This window comes from Oryctolagus cuniculus, chromosome 3 (assembly GCF_964237555.1).
Source record: "Oryctolagus cuniculus chromosome 3, mOryCun1.1, whole genome shotgun sequence".
In the NCBI taxonomy this organism is placed as follows: Eukaryota; Metazoa; Chordata; class Mammalia; order Lagomorpha; family Leporidae; genus Oryctolagus; species Oryctolagus cuniculus.
The window spans coordinates 69,416,314-69,441,418 of NC_091434.1; the positions used below are offsets into that span (position 1 = coordinate 69,416,314).

At 42.7% G+C, this 25,105-nt stretch overlaps 1 protein-coding gene across 7 annotated transcripts in view; it reads right to left on the minus strand.

Annotated features, from left to right (window-relative positions):
- DYNC1I2 (dynein cytoplasmic 1 intermediate chain 2) overlaps window positions 1–14,246 on the minus strand; it is a 68,308-nt gene extending 54,062 nt beyond the window's left edge. For 4 of the 7 annotated variants that reach the window (XM_008258742.4, XM_008258741.4, XM_008258743.4 and 1 more), the window contains exons 1-3: window positions 13,792–13,994; window positions 10,932–11,048; window positions 5,812–5,929 (exon numbers count right to left, since the gene is read on the minus strand). In XM_008258742.4, the coding sequence (XP_008256964.1) occupies window positions 5,812–5,929; window positions 10,932–11,039 (226 nt within the window). In that variant the 5' untranslated portion in view covers window positions 11,040–11,048; window positions 13,792–13,994. Of the gene's footprint in view, window positions 1–5,811; window positions 5,930–10,931; window positions 11,049–13,791; window positions 13,995–14,035 lie in introns of those variants that run through there. The other 3 variants (XM_070070701.1, XM_070070700.1, XM_017342926.3) reach the window with 1 other exon arrangement.
- Window positions 14,247–25,105: the final 10,859 nt, after the last annotated feature.

Here is a 25,105-nt window from a genome sequence, read left to right on the forward strand (position 1 = left end):
AAAAAACCTTACTCTTTATTCCCTGGAGAAATAAAAAAGAATCAAAGCAGTTGTACAAGATTCTACCAAGATTTTAAAAAAACAGGAAGTACCATCTATCTTTCAAATTGTTCCACAAACTAGCAAAAGGGAAAGCCACTCAATTTATTTTAAAACTGTTACCATGAGGACCTTTGAACAAGAACAACATAAGAAAATTACAAAAAATCTTAAATATTAGCTAATCTGTTTTTAAAATATGTGCAAAAACTCATCTGCCAAGCCCTTGGAGGTGAATACTAGTAATTAAACATGTCTCCTGATTTCCAAGTAGGAAATACACTTAGGGTAATCAAACAGCCCCACGTATCAAGGAAAGTTCCCTTTTACAGAAGAACTTCAGCCAGTAAACAAAAAAGGAATGAGGGAATTACAAAAGCAATTTTGCAGCTCCTAATCAAACAACTGAGTTAGATAAGGCTCATCAATGATTATTAAAACTATTAGGAAAAAGGTTGGTGGACAAATGAATGGTCATATGTTGCCAAAGTTTCACTTATCAGTTACAAGGGTAACTATAATGGAGAGACTTGTATATCACAATCATAGCCCAGTAATCAATCTTAGCATCATTAATAGCTCAACATCCAGTAATGCACATTACTGATTCAATTCAATATGAAAGTATATAGCATCACTAATGAGCTATTCTTGCCAAAGATGTTCAGCCTGAAGTGAACCAAGTTTTTTGTTTGTTTTAACAGATATTTGAAAAGCAGAGTGACAGAACAAGGAGACACACACACAATGAAAGAGATATCTTCCTTCTGTTTCACTCCCTACATGGTCTCAACATTCAGGACAGGCCAAAGCCAGGAACTCCATCTGGGTCTCCCACAATTGTGGCAGGGGCCCAAGCACTTAGGCCATCATCCGCTGCATTCCCAGCTGCATTAGCAACTGAGCTAGAGAAGTGGAGCACATTTGACCTGAACTGGCACTCTGATTTAAGAAGCTGGTGTCGGCTTAATCTGCTGTACCACAATGCCAGCACCTGAATCAAGATTTTTAATCTAATTTCCAGTTTAGAGGAAACATAAGAGATAAAGGATCAAAGTTAAACGTAAAAAAGCCATCGCATAACCCTAGTAAGTGGAACATTCTATAGACCGACTAGCCTATTCTCCAACAAGTAGATATCATGAGACAAAAAGTAGTACGCATACGGAGGATGTTCTAGATTTAGAAAAAGTAAAAGCTAAGTACAATGTATAGCGCAGCAGGATTATGAGGAAACAATTAACTTTTTTTTTTTTTTTTTTTGACAGGCAGAGTGGACAGTGAGAGAGAGAGACAGAGAGAAAGGTCTTCCTTTGCCGTTGGTTCACCCTCCAATGGCCGCTGCGGCCGGCGCACCGTGCCTATCCGAACAATTAACATTTTTTGAGGACAATAAAAATGTTTGTGAAGGTAGGCTGATTTTAAAAGAGGAAAGGGGTTGAAGGGATACTTTTCTACACCAAAAATTAGGATATTAATACAAAGTCAAAGTAATTTAATTTGGGTTTAAAATCAGACAAATATATCTATAGTGCAAACAGCCCAAAATGCCCATGAATATATAGGAGCATACTATATGACAAAGTTGGCAACAGACATGAAGGAAAAGACTAACAGTGAGAAAATTAGTGAATAAAAAATTAGTAAATTATAGGGAGAAAAATTAAGTTGGATCCCCACCTCACAGTTTTTAAAAATATAACACAAATCTAAATTCAGAGTAAAAAGATAAAACAGAAAAAATGTTGCCTCAACATAAAACTTGTTCTTAAAAAAGATCTAGAGCACTAAAAAAGGGGTTATAAATGGTCAATTTGACCATATCAAAATGAAAAATTCTGTCCAATGAAAAACACTATAAACATAATAGGTAACATACAAGAGACTAGAAGAAAGTATTTTTTAAAGTCTAAAACAAATAAAAGTCCTGCCTGAAATATCCAAAATGTAACATGAACATCTACAAATCAACAGGATAAAGAACCTCAATAGGAGGTTATGATATGCAATTCATAAAAAGGAAACCTGATTAGTTAATAGATATGTGAAAATATCTTTGCTGTAATCAAATGTGTATTAAGATATTTTGCAAAATACTGTATTTGTGGAGCTAGTGTGGTGTAGCAGGTAAAGCTGCTGCCTGCAATGCCTGTATCCCATATGGGTATCAGTTCATGTCCAGTTATTCTGCTTCCAATCCAGCTCCTTTATAATGGTTTGGGAAAAAACAGCAGAAGATGGCCCAAATGTTTGGGCTCCTGCCACCCATGTGGGAGACCCGGAAAAAGCTCCTGGCTTCTGGCTTCGGCCTGGCCTACCCCTGGCCATTGTGTCCATCTGGGGAATGAACCATGGGGAAGATGATCTCTCTGTCTCTCCCTATTTCTGTAGCTCTGACTTTCAAATAAATAAATAAATAAAATTAAAAAAAAATACTGTATCTGTGTTCATGTATATTAAAATATTCTAGAATACAACTTTATACCCACCAGAGGGAAAAATCAGAAAGTTGGATAATCACCAGTGATAAAGCAGACAGGGTAAAAACAGCCCTCAGTTTCCCCTGGGGATTCTTCCACAGTCCTCATGGGAAAGAATGTATTCTCTGTAGTGTTGTTTACGATAGTAAAGCAAAGAGACAAAGCAATCTAAGTGCGTAGCACTGGTGAAAACAGATATGTAAAATATAGTACATGATGGAATGTTACACATCAGTCAGGAATAGATTTGTATGCAGCAACATGGAATAAACAGAATAAATGGACATAGATATATGCAATCTTGAAAAATATAAACACATGGATGATAGACTAAAAGGATGTATGTTTGTTACAAATACAAAAGAGGGTACTTAAAGCATGTGAGGGAAGAATAGAATTGGAGATGGGAAATAAAAGGAAAAGCACATACCCAAACAGATACAACTAAATAATGGCATCTTAAGAATCCATGATTGGGGATGGCACTGTGGCGTAGGGGGTAAAGCCACTGCCTGCAGCGCTGGCATCCCACATGGGTGCCAGTTCAAGTCCCAGCTGCTCCACTTCTGATCCAGCTCTCTGCTATGGCCTGGGAAGGCAGTGGAAGATGGCCCAAGTGCTTGGGCCCCTGCACCTGTGTGGGAGACCCAGAAGAAGCTCCGGGTTCCTGGCTTAGGATAGGCTCAGCTCCAGCCGTTGCGGCCAACTGGGGAGTAAACCAGTGGGTAGAAGATTCTCTATCTCTCTCTTTCTGCCTCTCCTTCTCTTTGTGTGTAACTCTTTCAAATAAATAAAAATAAATCTTAAATAATCAATGATTGAGAAACTAGCATTGTGGCACAGGGGTTAAGCTGCCACATGCAATGTCAGTATCCCATATGAGCACCAGTTCCCTTCTGATCCAGCTCCCTAAAAATGCACTTGGCAAGCAGCATACTTGAATTCTTTCCAACTGTAAGAGAGACTTGGACGGAATTTTAGGCTTCTGGCTTCAGTCCGGCCCAGCCCAGGCCATTGCAGCCATTTAGGGAGTGAACCAGCAGATGAAAGATTTTGATCTGTCTCCCCTCTAACATTGCCTTTTAAATAAATAAGTAAGTAAATAAAAAAATATCAATGATTGAGGCTGGGCATTAAGAAATATGAGCAAGTGAGTTCAATGAAATTGAAGTCCTAAAAAGGACCCCCCAAAAAAATCCCATAAGAGAAAAACAAAAGCCAATGGCATACAACTAATAAGCAACTTGGTTTAGTTACTAGAGTAACAAGAAAAAAGTGGGGGCTGGTGCTGTGGCATAGTAGGTAAAGCCGCCACATGCAGTACCAGCATCCCAAATGGGTGCCAGCTGAGTCCCAGGCTGCTCCATTTCTGATCCAGCTCTTTGCTACGGCTTAGGAAAACAGCCGAAGATGGCCCAAGTCCTTAGGCACCTGCATCCATGTGGAAGACCTGGAAGAAGCTCCTGGCTTCAGATCAGCCTAGCTCTGGCTATTGCAATCATTTGGGGAGTGAACCAGCAGATGGAAGATCTCTCTCTCCCTCTGTTTCTCTCTGCCTCTGTATAACTCTGCCTTTCAAATAAATAAATAAATCTTTTAAAAAGGAAAAAGGTTTTCTGATTCACTTACTTTTTAAATTGTTAATATACAGGGGCTGGTGCTATGGTGTAGCAGGTTAAGCTCTGCGGCACTGGCATCCTACGTGGGGGCCAGTTTGAGTCCCGGTTCCTCCATTTCTGATCCAGCTCCCTGCTGATGGCTTGGGAAAGCTATGGAAGATGGTCCACATGTTTGGGCCCCTGCACCTACATGGGAGACCTGGGAGAAGCACCTGGCATCGGATCGGCCCAGCTCCAGCCATTGTAGCCATTTGGGGAGTGAACCAGCATATGGAAGACCTTTCTCTCTCTTCTTCTGTAACTCTGCCTCTCAAGTAAATAAATAAATCTTTTAAAACAAAATAAATTGCAATATACAACATTAAATAAAGACATAAAATTTAGTATGTGAGTCTTCAAATTCTACCAAACAAGAAAAAGGAAAAGGAACTGAAATAAATAACAAAGGGGACCAGTGGTGTGATACAGCAGGTAAAGCTGCTGCCTCCGTTGCTGGCATCCCATATGGAAGCTGATTTGAGTCCTGGCTGCTGCACTTTGGATCCAGCTCTCTGCTAATGGCCTGGAGAAGCAATAGAAGATGGCCCAAATCTTCGTGTGGGAGACCCAGAAGAAGCTCCTGGCTCCTGGCTTCAAATCAGCCCAGCTCTGTCGGTTGCGGCCATTTCGGGAGTTAACCAGTGGATGGAAGATATGTCTCTCTCTGCCTCTCTGTATTTCTGTCTTTCAAATAAATAAATGAATCTTTAAAAAAATTTCCCCTCACTACTAGTTAAAAAAAAAAAAAAAACAGGATGCAAGCAAACATTGCGCACTACATTTGGTGTTTTGTTTTGTTTTTTAAAAAAGATGTAACAATGAAGCAGACTATGAGAGTGACTAGCTCTTTCATCTCGAAACCTTTTGGATGTATTAGTGGTAAAGGCAGACAACGAGTGTACAAGAGTTATCATCTCTAGTATTTTTCCCTTGGACTAAATGGAATTAGCCCATAAACTAACTATGAAATTTTGTCTCTAAAAGACAAACTAAAATACTGTAACAGTACTCAGCACAGAACTATTTTAACTAAACATTTAACGTTTTCTCATATGTAACTAAATTGGCCTGAACCTCTACTGTATCAGCTTTTTGGTTTAGTACAACTATCAAAATGAATAACCCAGAAAATAAATGTAATTAAGTCAAATCACTGTCAAAATAAGGTACCAATAAAATCTCCCTTATTGGTATTGGGAGCAGGTTATATGCGTCCCCTTCCACTATAATACCTTTCAAATACTAACAATGTAACTGATTCATTACATATCTCTCTAACCTACAGAAAGCAATATAGAGTTAAGGAACCACAGTCATCTTAAGGCTTAACACAGTATGACTCATAAAACTCACTTATGTTTAATAAAATTAATTACTGATTTAAACAGAAGCCAATTGGTGGTTTGGTATATGTTAATAATATTAATCTTGCAGTTCTTTTCAACAAATAAAGTAACCATGCACCAGCACATCTGAAAAAAAGATAATTCCAAATAACTTATAAAGTTAATGATTTTAAGAGATGCAAATAAGGAAAATATGCAAACTATCAAATCATCTCATTCATCTCAGCTATGTCTGAGCTGACCAGACAGATGCCTATCTTCTCTAAGTGGATGTATTCTTCTCCTTACCAATGGGGGATTCTGGAGTTAGTCCCATGCTTTGAAGCAGTGCTTCAGCTTCTCTTCTCTTCTTTTCAAGATCTGATTCTTCTTGCACAGGAGCAACAGCTTCCTTCTTCTGATCGGTCTAAAATTTTTAAATGAAAAACTTAACTTTAGGAACAGGCATTTGGCCTAGCAGTTAAGATGCTGGTTACCACACCCATGGGCCTATACCAGAGTGTTCGGGTTTGATTCCCAGCTCCAACCTCAATTCCAGCTTCCCGCCAATGCTGACACCGGGAGGCAGCAGAAGACAACTCAAAATACCTGAGACCCCATCACCCACACGGGAAATGGGACATCTGAGGAGTGAACTGGTGATGGGAGCACACTTGTGCACACTCACTTGTATTCACTCTCTAACTCTGAAATTAAAAAAAGTTAATATGTGGTTTGAAAATTTTGCAAAAAATCTTTCAAATAATATTCTAACACTATTTTTAGGAGGTACACTTAATTTTTAATCTAAATTAAAGTCATTTTAATAGTAAGTAAATGAAAAATGTTCTTAATAGAGTTCTAGTAAATAATCTCTATATGATATAGTACCAAACTCATCCATCTTTATAGGTAATCAAAGAGGTTCCACAAAATTTTCCTAACATTAGGGCTGCTATTGTGGCACAGTGGGTTAAGCTACATTCCACGATGCTGGCATCCCATATTGGAGCCCTGGTTTTGAGTCCCAGATGCTCCACTTCCAATCCAGCTCCCTGCTGGAGGAGCTACAGAAGATAGCCCAAAGACCTGCACCCCTGCCAGCCACATGAGAGACCCAGATGGAGTCCCTGGCTATTGGCTTTGGCCTGGCTCGGTCCCAGCTGTGTAGGCATTTGGGGAGTGAACCAGCAGACAGATTTCTCTCTCTCTGTAACTCTGCTTTACAAATAAATCAACCTTTTATTATTATTTTTAATAAAGTGGCAATCTCCCCCAGTGTGGCAAAAAAGCACTAAAAAATGAGGTGGAATTATTAAAAATTTAACAAATTTTAAATAAGTTGACAATTTTTGCCTTATAAAAAAAGTATGGAGTACCTCTAATATCTGTATAAAGTCTTCATTTTATTTATACAATTTTATGCAGAGAACATCAAAAATTCATGTGAAGATTTTTATTTTTTTACATTACAAGTATTTACTTTTTTATTTGAGAGACAAAGACACAGAGAAACAGAGCTCCCATCCACTGGTTCACTCCCCAAATGCCAACAGTGAGAACCACCAGAAACTCAATCCAGGCCTCCCATGTAAGTAGAGGAACCAGATTACTTGAGCCATGACCAGATCTGCACCAGCAGGAAACTGCAATCAGAAGCCAGAGCCAGAATTTAACCAAGAACTCCCAGCGGGTCACAGGAATACCAATCACTAGGCCCAATGCTCTCCCATTGGTCTTTTTTATGATAATAAAAACATATGATTGTATTTGGTAAAATTAAAACTCACTTTTACATAGCACAAAACATTGTTATGAAAATTTGACAGCTGTTATTTCAGCTATGTATAATTCTAGCAAAACCTTCTAATTAAACTAGATAAACTTTAAAACAGGTTGAGTATCCCTTACTTGACTGAGACCAGAAATGTTTTAGATTTTGAATTTTAAATTTTGGAATATTTGCATGTAAATATTAAAGTATCTAGGGGAGGGGATCCAATTCTAAACATGAAATTCATTCACATTTCATATATACTTTACACATAGCCTGAATGTGATTTTATACATTTTTAGTGTGCATGTGTTTCAACTGCAACTGTTACATAAGGTCAGGTACAGAATTTTCCACTCATGAAGCAGGCCACACAGCAGACTCACAGAATGACAAATGCCCTAAACAGCACTCTGGCCTCAGAATTAGCCCTTAAGGCATTTGGATCTGGCTAAAAAGCCCATGAGAGCATTTCAGGCATGGAAAGCCAAGACACTGTGGCAAAAAATGGCCTACATGAAAGATCTCTGTGAGTGAGATCCCAGTGGAAACAAGGGGCCAAAGAAGGTACCTTTCTCTGAAGGGAGGAGAGAACTTCCACTTTGACTATGACCTTGTCTAAATAATGATGGAGTTTGTGGACTCAAAAGGCTTCCATAGCCTTGGCAGCTCATGACAAGAGCCTTGGGTGATCACTGACATCATAAATAAAGAGTGTGGGGCCGGTGCCATGGCACAGTAGGTTAATCCTCCACCTGCAGCACCAGGATGCCATATGGGCACCAGTTCTAGTCCTGGCTGCTCCTCTTCCAATCCACCTCTCTGCTGTGGCCTGGGAAAGCAGTGGAAGATAGCCCAAGTCCTTGGGTCCCTGCACCCATATGGGAGACCAGGAAGAAGCACCTAGCTCCTGGCTTCGGATCAGCACGACTCCGGCCATTGCAGCCCTTTGAAGAGTGAACCAACGGACAGAAAACCTTTCTGTCTCTCCCTCTCATTGTAACTCTACCTCTCAAATAAGTAAAATAAAATATATATATATATAAATAAGAGTGTCAATTATTAAATCAACAACAGGAGTCACTGTGCACTTGCTCCTCATGTAGGACCTCTGTCCTTAATGAGTTGTACTATGAGAATTAACAGTAAAACTAGTCTTCAAACAGTACTTTATACTTTGTGTGTCTGTGTGGGTGTAAACTGTTGAAACCTTTACTTAGTACAGAGTTGATCTGTATATAAAGATAATTAAAAATGAATCTTAATGAAGAATGGGATGGGAGAGAGAGAAGGAAGTGGGACAGGAGTTGGGGGTGGGAGAGCGGGTATGGGGGGAAGAACCACTATATTCCAAAAGCTGTATCTGTGAAATTTGTATTTATTAAATAAGAGCTTTCTGTTAAAAAAAAGAATTTTCCATTTATGGAATCATGTTGGTACTCAAAAAGTTCCTTCTTTTTTTGAGCATTTCAGATTTTGGGTTTCAAGATTACAGATCCTCAAGCCTATATTCTCAGATCATTCACAACATTTTAAGAAAAATTTAAGCTTTTGAGGGAAAAGTTTCATGTATACACCTTAATACATGTGACAGTATATTTGAGTCAACCCCATTACTCATATATTGTCCGGAGTGAATTTTGTTACTCACAATAGTCTATGATACCTTTTTAACTTAAAGTCATCAGAAAATTTCATCAAAATAGCAAAACTGAATATTTTACCAAACTAACTTTAATGCATGTAACAGTTTATCAGCAGACTCCTGAATTAGAAAATGATCAAATTCACTCTCAGAATTGAGGAGTTGAAGACTATAGAGACTATTCTGGAATGGGTCTGCTAATCTAAAGCATGCTTCCACCAGTTAGCTTTTAATCAAGTAGCTAATATAAAGTTCTAACCCTTTTATGAAAGTGTAACAAAAACTGTTCAGCATTAACCAGCAAATTCTTCAGTTTTAGGCCTTAACAGCATCACAGCAATGCTGCATATAAACTGTCTCTTCATTTATTTAGGCTATCACACTGAAAAAAAAAAAACTTGGTACTAAAGTCACACTTAGGACCAACTACCATACACTGGCCATTTAAAACACATCTGTGGTAAAAGTATACATATCTATCCAAAGAGTTTCCATAGGAGTAAATGTGTATCTCATGCAGGAATAAGTAAAATATCTCCAGCTCAGGGTCAATGAATATTTTCTGCATTTGATAAAACAAGTGATGTCAAAACTCAGAAGACAGAAGTACCTGGTCCAACTTTATTACCTCATCAAACCTACAACTCAATAAAAATATAGCCTTTCAATAAGTAACTCATGATAAAATACATAGGAACAAGTCCTCTAATCAATTATGTCATCTATTATACATTTGTTTGCCATTAACATTACCAATTCTGACAAATTACTAGCAGTTCAGACTAGCAAAATGTTCAGAAATAAAACTTCATAAGTCTAAACTATGCTAAAAGTATCATCTTATGAGCTAATAGATTTTTACATAAAATTATCTTTTTTAGAAAAGGATTATTTATGTATTTTATTTTAAAGGCAGAGCAACAGAGAGACACGGAAATACAAAAAAAGATATTCCATCCGCTGGTTCACTCCCCAAATGGCTGTAAGTCAGCAACAGCTCAGGCCAAAGCCAGGAGCCAAGAACTCTATCCTGGTCTCCCACATGGGTACAGGGGCTTCAGTACTTGGGCCAACTTCCATTGCCTTCTGAGGCACATTAGCAGGAGCTGGACTGGAAGTAGAGCAGCCAGACTCAAACTGCCACTCTGATATGCGATGCTAGCGTTGCAGGTAGTGGCTTAATCCACTGTGCCACAACACTAGTTCTGCAACACAGATTACAAGGGGTGGAGGAGGCCTTCAAAAAGCTTATGAATAAAGTGTATTGTGAAATAGTTATATATTGATTTCAAAAATTATTATACCAAAATAAACTTACCTTCTTTTTTTCTACAAATTTTTTGAAATACCCTCATATAACAAATACATTCTTAGATTAAATATGTAAATTGAAATTCTTAATCAAATCTTAGAAATGGAATCTATATGCAACATTTTCATTTAGTTAAAAATAATCACATTTTGGCCAGCGCCGCAGCTCACTAGGCTAATCCTCCGCCTTGCGGGGCTGGCACACCGGGTTCTAGTCCCGTTCGGGGCACCAGATTCTGTCCCGGTTGCCCCTCTTCCAGGCCAGCTCTCTGCTGTGGCCAGGGAGTGCAGTGGAGGATGGCCCAAGTGCTTGGGCCCTGCACCCCATGGGAGACCAGGAGAAGTACCTGGCTCCTGCCATCGGATCAGCGTGGTGCGCTGGCCACAGCGCGCTGGCCACGGCAGCCATTGGAGGGTGAACCAACGGCAAAGGAAGACCTTTCTATCTTGTCTCTCTCTCTCACTGTCCACTCTGCCTGTCAAAAAAAAAAAAAAAAAAAAAAAAAAAACAACACCACATTTTAATTTACCAGTTGTGTAATTTTCACATATTAGCCTGTTTCTTTAAAGTAGGAGCTGATTATAATACATCTACAGTCGTAAGTGCTAGATTTTTTCTATTTTGGAATTATTACATAAAAATATGTACTAGGAATAAACTCTACTTATATTGTTATTCTTTAAAAAAATTAAACATACTTCTTTCTTTTTCCTTTCTTCTTCTTTTCTCTTCTTCTCTTCTCTGATTTGTGCCAACCGCTGTTTCTTTCGTTCCAATTCAGCCTTTAGTTCACTTTTGTCCGACATGTTTGTGACCTTAACAAGCATACAATGAATTCCAATAATCAATACATTGGCAAAAGTAGCACACTTAAAAAAAAAATCAGTTCTTAGCAAAGATAACCATCCCGAGAGGCCCTGCAGTTCAATACTATATAAAGAGAGCATGTAATCTCCACTTTAAAAATATAAGCATAGGGGCTGACATTATGGTGTAACGGGTTAAGCTGCTGCTGCAATGCAGGCATACCATATGGGCACTGGTTCAAGTCATGGCTGCTACACTTTGGATCCAACTCCCTGCTAACGCGCCTGGGGAAACAGCAGAAGACAGGCCAAGTGCTTTGGTCCCCTGGTCAATGTGGGAGACCAAGATAATGTTCCACTGGCTCCTGGATTTGGCTTGGCCCAACCCTGGTCATTGTAGCCATTCTGGGAGTGAACCAAGAAAGCATGTAATAAGTTCTTTATTGTTTACATGCCCCCAATTAAAAAAGAATTTACTTATTTGAAAGGCACAGTTGCAGAGAGAGGGAGAGACAGTGAGATCTTCCATCTGTTGGTTCACTCCCCAGGCACAGCGGCTGGGGTTGGGCCAGTCTGAAGCCAGGAGCCTAGAACTCCACTGGGGTCTCCCATGTGGGTGCAGGGCCTCAAGAACTTGGGCCATCTTCTGCTGCTTTCCCAAGAGCATTAGCAGGGAGCTGGACCAGAAGTAGAGCAGCTGGGACTCAAATAGGCCCTCATACGGGAAACATTGCAGGCGGTAGCTTAACCCACTGCACCACAACAACATCCTCCCCACCACAAGTTTTTGAAAACTTTGTTACTTTAAAAAAAATTAAATTTATTTATTTTCATTTTATTTGAAAGGTGCAGGGAATGGGAGGGGGGGCATGGATCTTCCATTTATCAATTTATTCCTCAAATGCCCCCAACAGCCAGGGTTGGGCAAGGCTAAAGCCAGGAGTGGGAAACCATATCTAGTTCTGTCATGTGGGTGGCAAGAACCCAAATACTCAAACCATCACTTGGTGCCTCCCAGGATGTGCATTAGCAGGAAACAAATCCAGACATTCCTATACAAGATGCAGGTATCCCAAATGGGGTCCCAACCACTGTGCCAGATGCGCACTCCCACATGCCCAGATTTTCTATGACAATATATTCCTACTACAGCAATGAAGATAAAGGTAAAGACGGGCTCTTAAGATATGCGCTGGCATTAAGAACTCTCAAGTAATGTGACACAGATCCAAACTACTACCGAGTGTTGCACTCATTCCTAGAAACCTGCTAAAAACCATGAGGACAAAGAAAATTTCTGCAAATTTGCAAATTCTAGAAGGGCCATGGTAGCAGTAATATTAAAGACAGCATAGTGCAAAGGGCACCATCGTTATCAGTCCGATCAACTTCTTTGTTTCTCCACTCACACCTTACCTTACACCTGTTAGGACACTTTTTATACAATTACTTGTGAACACACTTGAAATGTTCCAGATTAGACTGTAATCTACTTGAAATCAAGGCCTGTGTTTTAGTCATTTTTGTCTCCACAGTCTACAGCACAGTGACCTTAACATTGCATTGATACTGGCTAAATGAATAATGAATAAGTTAGATAACATTACAAACAGAGGTTTAAAAACAACTACATGAACATTACTTTATCCTCAGTTTTAGGAAAAAGTAATGATTCGAGGGTTTTTAAAAATTGAAAAAGTATCATAGGGATAAAGCAAAAGGTAACTTATCATCTTCATATTTTGACTTAGAATGATCAACGTCTCTGCGTGTACAACTGAAGTATCAAATTATGCTTCAGACCAAGAAAACTGGGAAAACCAACTTCTGGAAAACTGTATGTAGGAGGAATCTCCAAAAAAGCTCAATTGTTACATCAAAATAAAGAGGGTTAGAGAGGGGGAAAAACCCTATCTTCCAATAAACACATAAAGGAAATTTCTCTTATAAAATAGTCCAGAGACACTGACATCACAAGTCGATAAGTTCCAAGCGTACAAAAACAGTGACAAGCTGCCTCCACCGACCCTTAAAGAGACTCACTCTATCCACCGGGACAAACGCCGCCCTTGCTACCCAGCTGCGCACGGTAGAAGAGAACTTCCACACCTAACTCTGCAGGTGCAGCTAGCTAACCGCGTTATTTTTGCTCAGTGTCAACCGTAAAATGGAGGTACTACCGCTAAGGGACATTAGAGTAAGCATATTTTTAGGCAAAGCCCAACAACACAGGTTGACCGGCTCTTACTGCAGCTGACCCGTCCGTCTCTCTCTCATCCTGAGGCCAGAGCCTCCATGACGACGGATCGGTTCCTTTTCTGAAAACTCCGGGGAAGAGAAGTCTGCAGAGTTCGGCGCTACAAGCCCCGCGTAGGGACCTTCCCAACACACACGAGGTGCGGGGAAACGCTAGCAATGACCTATATTTGTAAAACGGAGCAAGCAGAAAAGGAATCACTTTTTCCCCCACCCCGGGGTCACCGCCAAGAAGGCGCGGTCCAGGTCAGGGAATCCGGAGGAAGGGGCCGGCGGACGCTGGCCGAGCCTCTAGGCTCCACAGGCCGCCTCTTGAGGGTCAAGAAGGGAAGGGAGTGGACTCCTCTCCGCCGGCTGCCCTGAGTCACGGCACCCGGTTCCCCCCGCCTCCTCTCCCCAGAGCCGGAGGGCGCTGTCAGCAGGACCTGCCTGGCCGCCCTTCGAGTCCCGACGCGGGACAGGCAGGAGGGCCTTCGAGGCAGAGCAGCCAACCCACCTGTGAGGTGGCGGGACGGGGAAAGAGTCTTCCCGTCGGCAACTTCCCGGTAACGTCCCTCGCCTAAGCCCTCAACGACAATCGCCGCCGCCACCAGCTCAGCGGCTTCCCGAAGCACACAAAGAGGGATGGGCGGCGGCTGCTACGGCGAGAGCTTAGGGACACAAGGCTCCGCCAGACCAAGCTTGCGCTCAGGAACACAGGGTGGGGCCCTGCGACGCAGAGTAGCTCCCCCATGACTTACCCTGTTGCAAAGCAGATAAGACAGCGCAGCTCGCCCTGAGGCCCGAAGCCTTTTCGCTTTGCCAACCGCTGGAAAATCACGCCTAGTATCTTGGGGCTGAGTCCGTACGCTCCGCCTCGTGGTTCAAATTGACACCACCTGGGAGAACTACAAGACCCAGCACCGATGGAAACCTGCGTGCGGGGAGCAGTGCATTTTGGGAGTTGTGGTCGCTGGTAGTCGCAAGGTCTTCTGGGAGACGTAGTATTGCGAGCCTTTGGGGCGTCTACTTGGACGGCTTCTTCCTGGAATATGCCAGTGAGAGGGTATGTGCTCTTCATCTTTTGGCGTATTCCTGTCGTTGTCCGGGGCGCCTGACGTTCAGTGTGTTGGATCTTCAGATGTTTGACTCAACAGTGGCAGAATTTTAAGGAGGGTTATTTTCCAGTGGATAACACTGCACTTTAGGATATATGAAGAATATAGGTTTTTTTCCCCCAGTATTTACTTACTTATTTGAAAAGCAGAGTTACCGAGAGCGAAACACACACACACACACACACACACACACACACACAGAGAGAGAGAGAGAGAGAATATCTTCTACTGGTTCACTCCCCAAACGGCCACAACAGCCAATGCTGAGCCAGACTGAAGCCAGGAACCCGGAGCAGTTCTCCCACATGGGTGCAGGGCCTCAAGCACTTGGGCCATCTTCTACTGCCTTCCCGGGTACATTAGCAGGAAGTTGGATTGCAAGTGGAGCAACCAGAACTGGAACAGGTACCATATGGGATGCTGGCATCACAGATGGAGGCTTAATATGCTTTGCCAAAATGCCAGCCCCAAAAGTATGTAGTTTTAGAAAACAAAGCCTTACTGAGGATTCATATGACATCTTGGGCAGAATCTAAATAAAGATATGTTAATCATAATAAATAATTCTATTTTGTTGCAGTGTGGGAGCATTTTGGTTTTCTCTGAAAGAATTTTTGGTGAGAAAGCATTTGATACTGTTGAAATCTAAATAAAGCAAGAATAGTTTCCACAGTTGTTAGATATTTTTAATATACAAATAAAGCAAAAATTGTCAAAACATGAAGTTTCCAGAAATGTCTGGGTTGATATACATGTTTTGAAAATAAGAATTTAGGGGCCAGCGCTGTGGCATGGTGGGCTAAGCCTCCACCTGCCTGGCACTGGCATCCCATATGGGCCATGGTTTGGATCCCAGCTGCTCTTCTTCCGATCCAGCTCTCTGCTATGGCCTGGGAAAAGCAGTAGAAGATGGTCCAAGTCTTTGGGCCCCTGCACCCACGTGAAAGACCCAAAAGAAGCTCTGGGCTCCTGGCTTCGGATTGGTCCAGCTCTGGCCGTTGTGGCCATCTGGGAAGTGAACCAGCAGGCAGAAGACCTTTCTCTCTGTCTCTCCCTCTCTCTGTCTGTAACTCTACCTCTCAAATAAATAACTAAATCTTAAAAAAAAAATAATTTAAAACAATGGCAAGATTTAAAGCTAACACCAAAGCAGTATCTTTTCCATGTTCTAGAAAATTGATAGAAAACACATTGCCCAAGTTTAGGATTCACCTTTAGTGTTCAAATTCTAAGTCCTTGGGCTGTGGTCTTCTCTGTATCTTTGTCTGCCTATAAAAAAAACAAATGTAACAGAAATGAATTGAAAAAGAAAACCCTTTAGATTCTGAGACGTTCCCCCATAACCTAAAATTTCCAAGAGCTTTATTGCAATACTGTTTTCTTGCCTCTTTCCTAATATTTAGTTTCCATTTATTCATTTGAAAAAATGCTTACTGATTACAGCATTGTGCCAGGAATGGTGCTCTGTGTTACATAGTGAGCTAAAATGTACATGTCTCTTCTCAAGGGTAAAAGGGCACTTGGTTCAACTAAGTACTATGATGAAGGTAAACAAGGAAGTAATGGGAATACTCTGGAAATGAAAACTTTCTGTATGAGTTAATTCTACAGCTACATTTTGGTTTTTGTTGTTTTTTGAGAGGCAGAAAGGGAAGGAGGGAGGGAGGGAGGGAGGGAGAGAGGGGGAGGGGGGGGAGAGAGAGAGAGAGAGAGAGAGAGAGAGAGAAACACTCCTATCTACTGGATCATGATTTACTCCCCAACTGCATATGACAGCAGCCAGGGCTAGGCTAGGGCCAAAGCCAGGAGACAGGATCTTAACCCAGGTCCCAGGAACTCACCCACTTGAGCCAACACCTTCTACCCTAAAGAGTACACATTAGCAGGAAGCTAGAATTGGGAGCAGAGGCAGGACTCAAATGCAGATACTCTGATATGAGATCTGGACATTTTAATCACTTGGCCAAATGCCCTCCTCCAGAGTTAAGTTTTTAAATTTGCACTTATTTTTATTTGAAAGGCAGAGAGACAGACAGAGACATACAGGCAGAGATCTTCCCCATGCTCATTTACTCCCCAAATGCTTGCAGCAGTGGGGCTGGGCCAGGCTAAAGCCAGGAGCCTAAAACTCAGTCTGTGTCTCCCACAGGTATGGCAGGAACCCAAGTACTTAAGCCATCACTTGCTGCCTCCCAGGTGTGCATTAACAGGAAGCTGGAGTTGGATACTGAGCCAGGACTTAACTCCAGGAGCTGTGAGATGGGATGTAGGCATCCCAAGCAGTGGAATATTGACTGTTTCCCTCCACACAAATGCCCACCCCTGGAGCTAAGTTTTTGATTCTGAAAGGTTGAGTGGAAGTTGACCAAGCAAGGAGGATGCAGAAAGGTGGCTTGGGAAGAAGGAATATGGCCAAAGTGCAAAGCTGTGAAAGCATGGGATACTGGGAATCCTGGAAATGATGTAGAATGGTTGTAGACCAAGACAAGAACTGGGGATTGAAGCTATAATCAGGGCAACATTAAACATCCTGGTTTAGGTGGTTTTTTTTTTTTTTTTTTTTGACAGGCAGAGTGGACAGTGAGAGAGAGAGAGACAGAGAGAAAGGTCTTCCTTTGCCGCTGGTTCACCCTCCAATGGCCGCCGCGGCCGGCGCGCTGCGGCCGGCGCACCGCGCTGATCCGATGGCAGGAGCCAGGAGCCAGGTGCTTTTTCCTGGTCTCCCATGGGGTTCAGGGCCCAAGCACCTGGGCCATCCTCCACTGCACTCCCTGGCCACAGCAGAGAGCTGGCCTGGAAGAGGGGCAACCGGGACAGAATCCGGCGCCCCGACCAGGACTAGAACCCGGTGTGCCGGTGCCGCTAGGCGGAGGATTAGCCTAGTGAGCCTCGGTGCCGGTCTGGTTTAGGTTTAGTCCTACAGATTCTGCAAATCTACTGGCAGGTTTTATGTTGGAGGATGGCATGATACGGTTGGTTTTTGACATTGAACTTAGGAGGTAGTCTGGAAAAAGACTGGTGTGCTGGTTATTTTCGCTCTCTTCCCCCGATTCTTTCCTGCCCTTCTCTGCCAGGCTGCATGATGCTAGGGGTTGACCTTGGCTTCTTTAAGGACTGCCTTGTTGTGTGGGCCGAGGTGAGGACATCAGAAGGCAGGTGCAAAGTGAAGACTGAACATCTCTTCCCTACTCCTTCCCTCTTTTGATGCTGCCTCTCCAGCGACAGCTCTATCCCTCCGTGACCTTGGTTCATGCCGGTGCTCTTCTTCCATGGCTCTAGTTTCCATGGCCCTGGGAACTTCACCTTCTTCCTTTGTCTCCTTACCACCTCCTGCATAGCTAGTTTGAGTTCTGTGTCTTTTATTTGCTCCCTGCTACTACTCTCCTCTCTGTAACTGGTCCTTCGATGAAAGTATTTTCACATATCTTGGGTGAATTCTGTTTCTTTCTGAGACCCTTACTGATGTAACTTACTTAGGGGAATGGGAAGTGGAGAGAAGAAACAGCAAGTAGAGGTAGAAAACAGGCATGTAGCTGGAAAGCTTTTGAATGGAGCCAGAAATTATAAGTGCATGAACTAATGCATTATCTGTGGGAATTAAGTAAAGTACATGGAGAAATGTTAAGACTCTGTATGATTTTTACAATAATAAAACAGACTGGGTGCCCCACTGACATTCCCAAGGAAAATTACTAACAATGCTGGATAAAACACCTTCCTTCTTACTACAAGGAGCTGTCAAGAAAGTAAATAATACTTAGGACAAAAGAAAATGGGCACCAAGGGATCATTTGCTACCTGGTGAACTTTCACAGCCTTAAGAGGTCAGAGCACAAGAGACAAAGCCCAAGGCCTATCCTGAACTGGATTTTGCAGCATGGTGTCGAGTTGAGGGTAGAAGGAAAGGGGTTTAGTGATGAAGTTAGAAATCAGCTCTCCTTATGCCATGGTGTGAGTATTGCAGGGCAGAGCTTCAGGTATCTGAAAATTTTTAAATTGAGATCTGGCCTTTGTCAAGGTAAGAGGATGAAACGTTTTTTATTTAATTCTGTCTCAGCTTGATTTCTAACATTAATATATTTATTTTCCATTTTGTATTTTCCATTTGTACTCTGTCCCAGTGTCCTAGAAATAATAGAGCAGGCATAGAAGAGAAAATTTGTATTTTGGAAGGTCATATTAAGGAAATTATCTAGAACATTATATAAAGAGAATGAAAGATAATATGCAAGAAATGTTTAGAGAGCTGAAGGATAGGAGGAGAAATTCTAATAAGAATCTAATCTTGGCCGGCGCTGTAGCTCACTAGGCTAATCCTCCGCCTAGCGGCGCTGGCACACCGGGTTCTAGTCCTGGTCGGGGCGCCGGATTCTGTCCCGGTTGCCCCTCTTCCAGGCCAGCCCTCTGCTGTTGCCAGGGAGTGCAGTGGAGGATGGCTCAAGCACTTGGGTCCTGCACCCTTGGGACACCAGGATAAGCACCTGGCTCCTGCCATTGGATCAGCGCGGTGTGCCGGCCGCGGCAGCCGTTGGAGGGTGAACCAACGGCAAAAGGAAGACCTTTCTCTCTGTCTCTCTCTCTCACTGTCCACTCTGCCTGTCAAAAAAAAAAAAAAATCTAATGCCATGTTAGAAGGGAAGAGGAGAGAGAATGAAGCAGAGGCAATATCTGAAAAGCCACTTTTCCACCACTGATAAAAATCACCAGTCCATAGATTCAAGAATTCCAATTAGTTTGCAAATAAGATAGATGAGAAGATATCTAGACCTTGACACAGCAGAATGAAACAAAGGAAAACTAAACAAAAACTCTGGAAATAATCCAAACACCTACCAACTAGTAAATGGCTAAAATTGAAATATATTTATACAATGGATAATAGCAGAGAGAAATGAGCAATAGTATGAATTAATCTTGAAAATCCCATGCTAAGTGAAAGAGACCAGGCATAAATGACTACACACTGTATGACTGCATTAATCTGAAATCCTAGAAAATGCAGAACCATAATGACATAAAGCAAATCAGTAGTTGCCTGGGGCTGGAACGGAGAGGGGGATGAACTGCCAATGGGAATTTTTTGGAGTGATAGAAGTTGTTTGATTATTGTGGCTTTGCAATTTTTTTTAAAGCTTTATTTTATTTATTTGAAAGAAAGAGTTACAGAGAGAGGTAGAGACAGAGAGAGAGAGAGAGAGGTCTTCCATCTGCTGGTTCATTCCCCAGATGGCCACAATGGCTGGAGCTGAGCCTATCCGAAGCCAGGAGCCAGGAACTTCCTCTAGGCTTCCCACGTGGGTGCAGAGGCCCAAGGACTTGGGCCATCCTCCACTGCTTTCCCAGGTGCATCAGCAGGAAGCTGGATTGGAAATGGAGCAGCTGAGACTTGAACCAATGCCCTTGTGGGATGCCAATGCTACAGGCTGGGGCTTTAACCCACTGTGCTGCAGCACCTGCCCATTTATTTATTTATTTATTTAAGATTTATTTTGTTCATTTGAAAGGCAGAGCAACAGAGAGAGAGGGAGAGACCGAGACAGAGCCAGATCTTCCATCCGCTGGTTCACTCCCCAAATGGCTACAACAGCCAGGGCAGGAACAGACTGAAGCCAGGAGCTAGAACTCCACTAGGGTCTCTCACGTGGGTGGCAGGGACCCCATAGGTGGGTCAACTTTCATTGCTTTCCTAGGCACATTAGCAGGGAGCTGGATTGGAAGTGGAACAGCTGGGACTTGAACCAGTGTTCATGTGGGAATGCCGGCATCACAGGTGGCAGCTTAACGAGCTGTGCTACAACACTGACCCCATTCCATGTCTTTCTTACTTCTTAAGTTGGCAGGGGAGTCATGGCAAGCATTAGTGCTGAAAGTTTTTTGGGGTGTGAGTGAGTTTGCATCTTTTAGAATGGTTTGTAGGAGAGGGTAGAAATAGATACAATGGTATTTGTTGAACAAATTCATATCTAGAATTACACTTGAAATCAATATGCCAACCTACACAAAATTTGATAGACGTAAAATATTGGCATACTGCAGGACTAACCAGGTGCTCCTCAACTTCCGAAGCTGTCACATTCTGATTAATCCATCATAAATTGAAAATATCAGATGTGCCCTAAACTCCCCAGCATCCTCACTTAGCAACAGGGCTCACTGGAGAGTATGGGCTGCTTCCCCTCGTGCTCAAGGGGCTGCATGGGTGCTGCTGCCACCCACATCACGACAGATGATTCTACTGCATGTTGGAAGCCTGGAAAGGATCCAAAATTCAAAATTCCAAGTGCAGTTTTTACAGAACACATATTGCTTCCACAGCATTGTAAAGTTAAACCATCATAAATTAGGGAGTAGATCAAAAGCAGGCAGAATTAGTCTAATGACAGGTCAGACTAGGAGCTATGAAAGGATTAGGACTACTGAGTGAAACGGGACATGGAGAAGTTTCTTGTTGAGAGTGCTCCATCTCTTGATCTGATGAGGATTACACAAATTGACATTTCCATAAGAAACTCATTGTACTCTCTTTAAATGGGTTCTCTTTACTGGGTATATGTTATATTCAATAAAGAACTTAAGAAAAAATAAGTAAATTTAAGTAAAAACACAAAGCATCCGAAAAATGTAATACACACTCAAATAGAAAAGGAAAGAATCTGTAAGGGTTAAAATGAGTTCTAGGCCGGCGCCACGGCTCAATAGGCTAATCCTCCGCCTGTGGTGCCGGCATACCAGGTTCTAGTCCTGGTCAGGGCACCGGATTCTGTCCCGGTTGCTCCTCTTCCAGGCCAGCTCTCTGCTGTGGCCCAGGTCCTTGGGCCCTGCACCTGCATGGGAGACCAGGAGAAGCACCTGGCTCCTGGCTTCGGATCAGCGCGGTGCACCGGCCTCAGCGTACCGGCTACAGTAGCCATTGGAGGGTGAACCAACAGAAAAAGAAGACCTTTCTCTCTGTCTCTCTCCCACTGTCCACTCTGCCTGACAAAAAATAAAAATAAAAATAAAAAAATGAGTTCTGGAGCTGGCACTGTGTTGTAGCGGGTAAAGCCACCGCCTGTAGTGCTGGCATCCCATATGGGCATTGGTTTGAGTCCCGGCTGCTCCACTTCTGATGCAGCTCGCTGCTATGGCCTGGGAAAGCAGTGGAGGATGGCCCAGGTCCTTAGGTCCTTGCGCCCACGTAGGAGACCTGGAAGTAGCTCCTGGCTCCTGGCTTCGGATCAGTGTGGTTCCAGCCTTTGCAGCCAGTTGGGGAGTGGACCAACGGATGGAAGACCTCTCTCTCCGCCTCTTCTCTCTCTGTGTAACTCTGACTTTCAAATAAATAGATAAATCTTAAAAAAAAAAATGAGTTCTCTTACCCAAGTAGTTGGCTTATAGCATTTGTGTTTGTTTACAACCTTGTGAAATGCACCCTCCTCAAAGTTTGCCATGAATTTACATTGTTAAAAAAAAAGTTGCAGCCCCTTAGCAATGTATGAAGCTTCTCCTAATTATACTTTTTTTTTTTTTTTGACAGGCAGAGTGGACAGTGAGAGAGAGAGACCGAGAGAAAGGTCTTCCTTTGCCGCTGGTTCACCCTCCAATGGCCGCTGCGGCTGGCGCGCTGTGGCCGGCGCACCGCGCTGATCCGATGGCAGGAGCCAGGAGCCAGGTGCTTTTCCTGGTCTCCCATGGGGTGCAGGGCCCAAGCACCTGGGCCATCCTCCACTGCACTCCCTGGCCACAGCAGAGAGCTGGCCTGGAAGAGGGGCAACGGGGACAGAATCCGGCGCCCCGACCGGGACTAGAACCCTGTGTGCCGGCGCCTCAAGGCGGAGGATTAGCCTAGTGAGCCGCGGCGCCGGCCCTAATTATACTTTTAATATCCTGTAACTGTCACTTGTTGTGGTTATAACTTTACTATCATGAAATGTACTAAAATCCAAAATATACTCTCCTTACCAAAGAACATATTTCTCAGGACCTTCTCATAAATAGCAGATCTCTCATTTTTTTTCCATGTGTTAATGAGAGGTTCTCTCAGAATTCACTTCGGTTATCTGAGTTCATGAGATTCCTAACACCTGCCTCTGGGCCCCTCAGATTGTTCATCCTTTGCCTGTTAACAGCTCCTTCGAAACCACTTGGTTTTTTAAAAATTCATTCTAAACATTTCCACTTCACCTTCAGGAAATGTATTTGGCTCTTACAAACATGGGCACAAGGAAATATTTTCTTCCAACTTTTAGAACTATCTTAACTTTCCCATTTCTTCTCTTGTCTAAGAGAAGCTCCTGAAGACCAATCTTCACTTAGGGGAGTGTTCATGAGCTGACCAGCAAATCTCTCATAATTTAACAGCATTACTTCTCTATTATCCTTATTATTGTTCTAGTCTGTATTTTTCCCTTTGGAGTGTTTGCTGCATTGTTAACTTAATATAGGTTTTTTTTTTCATTATTTCCTCTACTTGTCTTGATGCACATATTTTCTCTCTCAGTGTCAAAATAAGGTGATGGTGAATTATGAGTCCCTTCTGAGCCAAGAATAGTTTTGTAATCTGGTAACCTTTGGCATGAAGCACATATCCTAGTGAATGATGGAGCACTTAAGAGTGATTCACCACTGAACATTACAGAAAATAGGCTGAGGGGCTCAAAAATCCAAGGCAAGTTCCTTCTACTCAGCGTGGTGTATATACTGTACTCTCACTTTTCTACCCCCTATTATGTGGTTAAGAGAGAGGAGATAATGATGGCTTCTTAAAGTTACCTATAATGCACTCAAAAAACTCTGTTAGGTGTAATGGTTTTAAAAGGTAGAATGAAAACACAGCTAGGAGATCAACACAAAAGGAATCATTTTCTGATAGAGACAGTGAGCCTGTACACTCTGATACACACACACAGAACTTCCATTAACTATAATGGGAATTATGAGTGGTCCATTAAAGGAGCATATAAACCCTTCCCCAGTGTGGTAGGGGCATCATCTTTCTCCCCCAGAGTTTCTTGTGTTGATTTAGCTTCTTGTGGTAGAATAAAATCTCATTGTTTTTTAAAGATTACTCCTGTGTATATTGTTTTTTGAATGTGAGGGTATAAAACAACAGTTACTAATTGGCAGGTGAAATATAGTGAACTACAAACCCTATGTCAAGTCCAAATCAGACTCAGATTGATTAGCTTTCAGGTTAGAAGCACTGACCTGTACTATTCATCTTTGAATAAATATTTGTTCAACATTTGACCTTACTGACTTCAGATAAATTCCAGGATGGTTAGGATTTTCTACATTAACATGGAAATGAGCTTCTAATTATACAGATCTGTTGATTAACAAAATGTACAGATTTGCATAATGGGGAACGAACTGTGGTTTGCTCCATGTTCTTTCTAGCTATTCACAAACAGAGCAACCTTGATCCCTGGCAGATGTTGAGCTTTGTGTGTGTGTGTGAATCTACGCCTATGTATGTGTATACACACATATGTTTACAACCTGAGAAACAGTCACACAAATGTGACACTGTCTCCTGAACTTCCAAACTGCATATGGAACTCTCCACCATATAGCTCCCGGAAATCCTGCAGGCACCTCAAATCCAACATTCCAGAACTGGAATGTCATCTTCCCCACCAAGACTGCTCCTCCCTTCTTCCCAGTCTCGCTGATTGACACCATTATCTCCCCTCCCCCCATCAGAGCCACAATCCTGCACCTCCTCCTCCTCTAGACATCCTGTCCCCATCTATCAGTATTGATGCCATCTCCGAACCAGTTTCCCCAGGCACAGGCAGATGTGTTGGGGGGTGCCGAGTGGGCAAGTTGCAGCAGGCATGAGTCTAGCATCAGATCCGGGTAGATGGTCTCCCTGAGACCACGGCAGCAGGAAATGAGACGTTGGCCACAGGGACTGATAGTGCTGAGAGTCAACCCAGATGGCCCAATACCCTGAGGGCTAATAGGTAAGGGGGGAGGATGAGGATGGAGTGAGAAGATGTCAGGAGTAGAGACGCAAGATAAGGGTGTTATCCTGGAACTGGGGTGGGAGGTGGGAACTTGGTCACACATGGCCTAAAAAAGAGTCCATTTCTAGAGGACAGAGGTCAGAGCTGGACCAGCAGTAGATGCCTTTACCAGCAGAGTCACAGAGCCGTGGAGTCTGTAGTTCTCACATTCCCCTGTCCTTGCAGCCAAGTTAACCTTAGAGGCTGGAATAGAACGCATAAGCCTGCAGGAGTTAAATGGTCCCAAGTGTCATTTTCTAGGGCCTTGGGGCCAAAGAGGTCATCACATCTATCACTGCATGCCAGACATGAATCTGTCCCTAGGAACCCTTTCAGACCAGCGCTGTGGCATAGCGGGTAAAGCTACCACCTACGATGCTGGCATTCTATAGGGGTGCCAGCCTGAGTCCCACCTGCCCCACTTCCAGTCCAGCTTCCTGCTAATGTGACTGGGAAATCAGCAGAAGATGGCCCAAGGGCTTGGACCCTTGCTCTCACATTTGGAAACCTGATGGAGTCCCAGGCACCTGGCTCTGGCCTGGCCCAGCCCCAGCTGTTGCAGCCATTTGAGGATTGGATGGAAGATCTCTTTCTGTCTCTTTATCCTTGTCTGTCACTCTGTTTTTCAAATAAATAGTAAATCTTAAAATAAATAAAATCAATGCATATACTACTTATTAATTACTTTTTGACCTTCAGAGAACTCATGTAAATCATGAAAAAA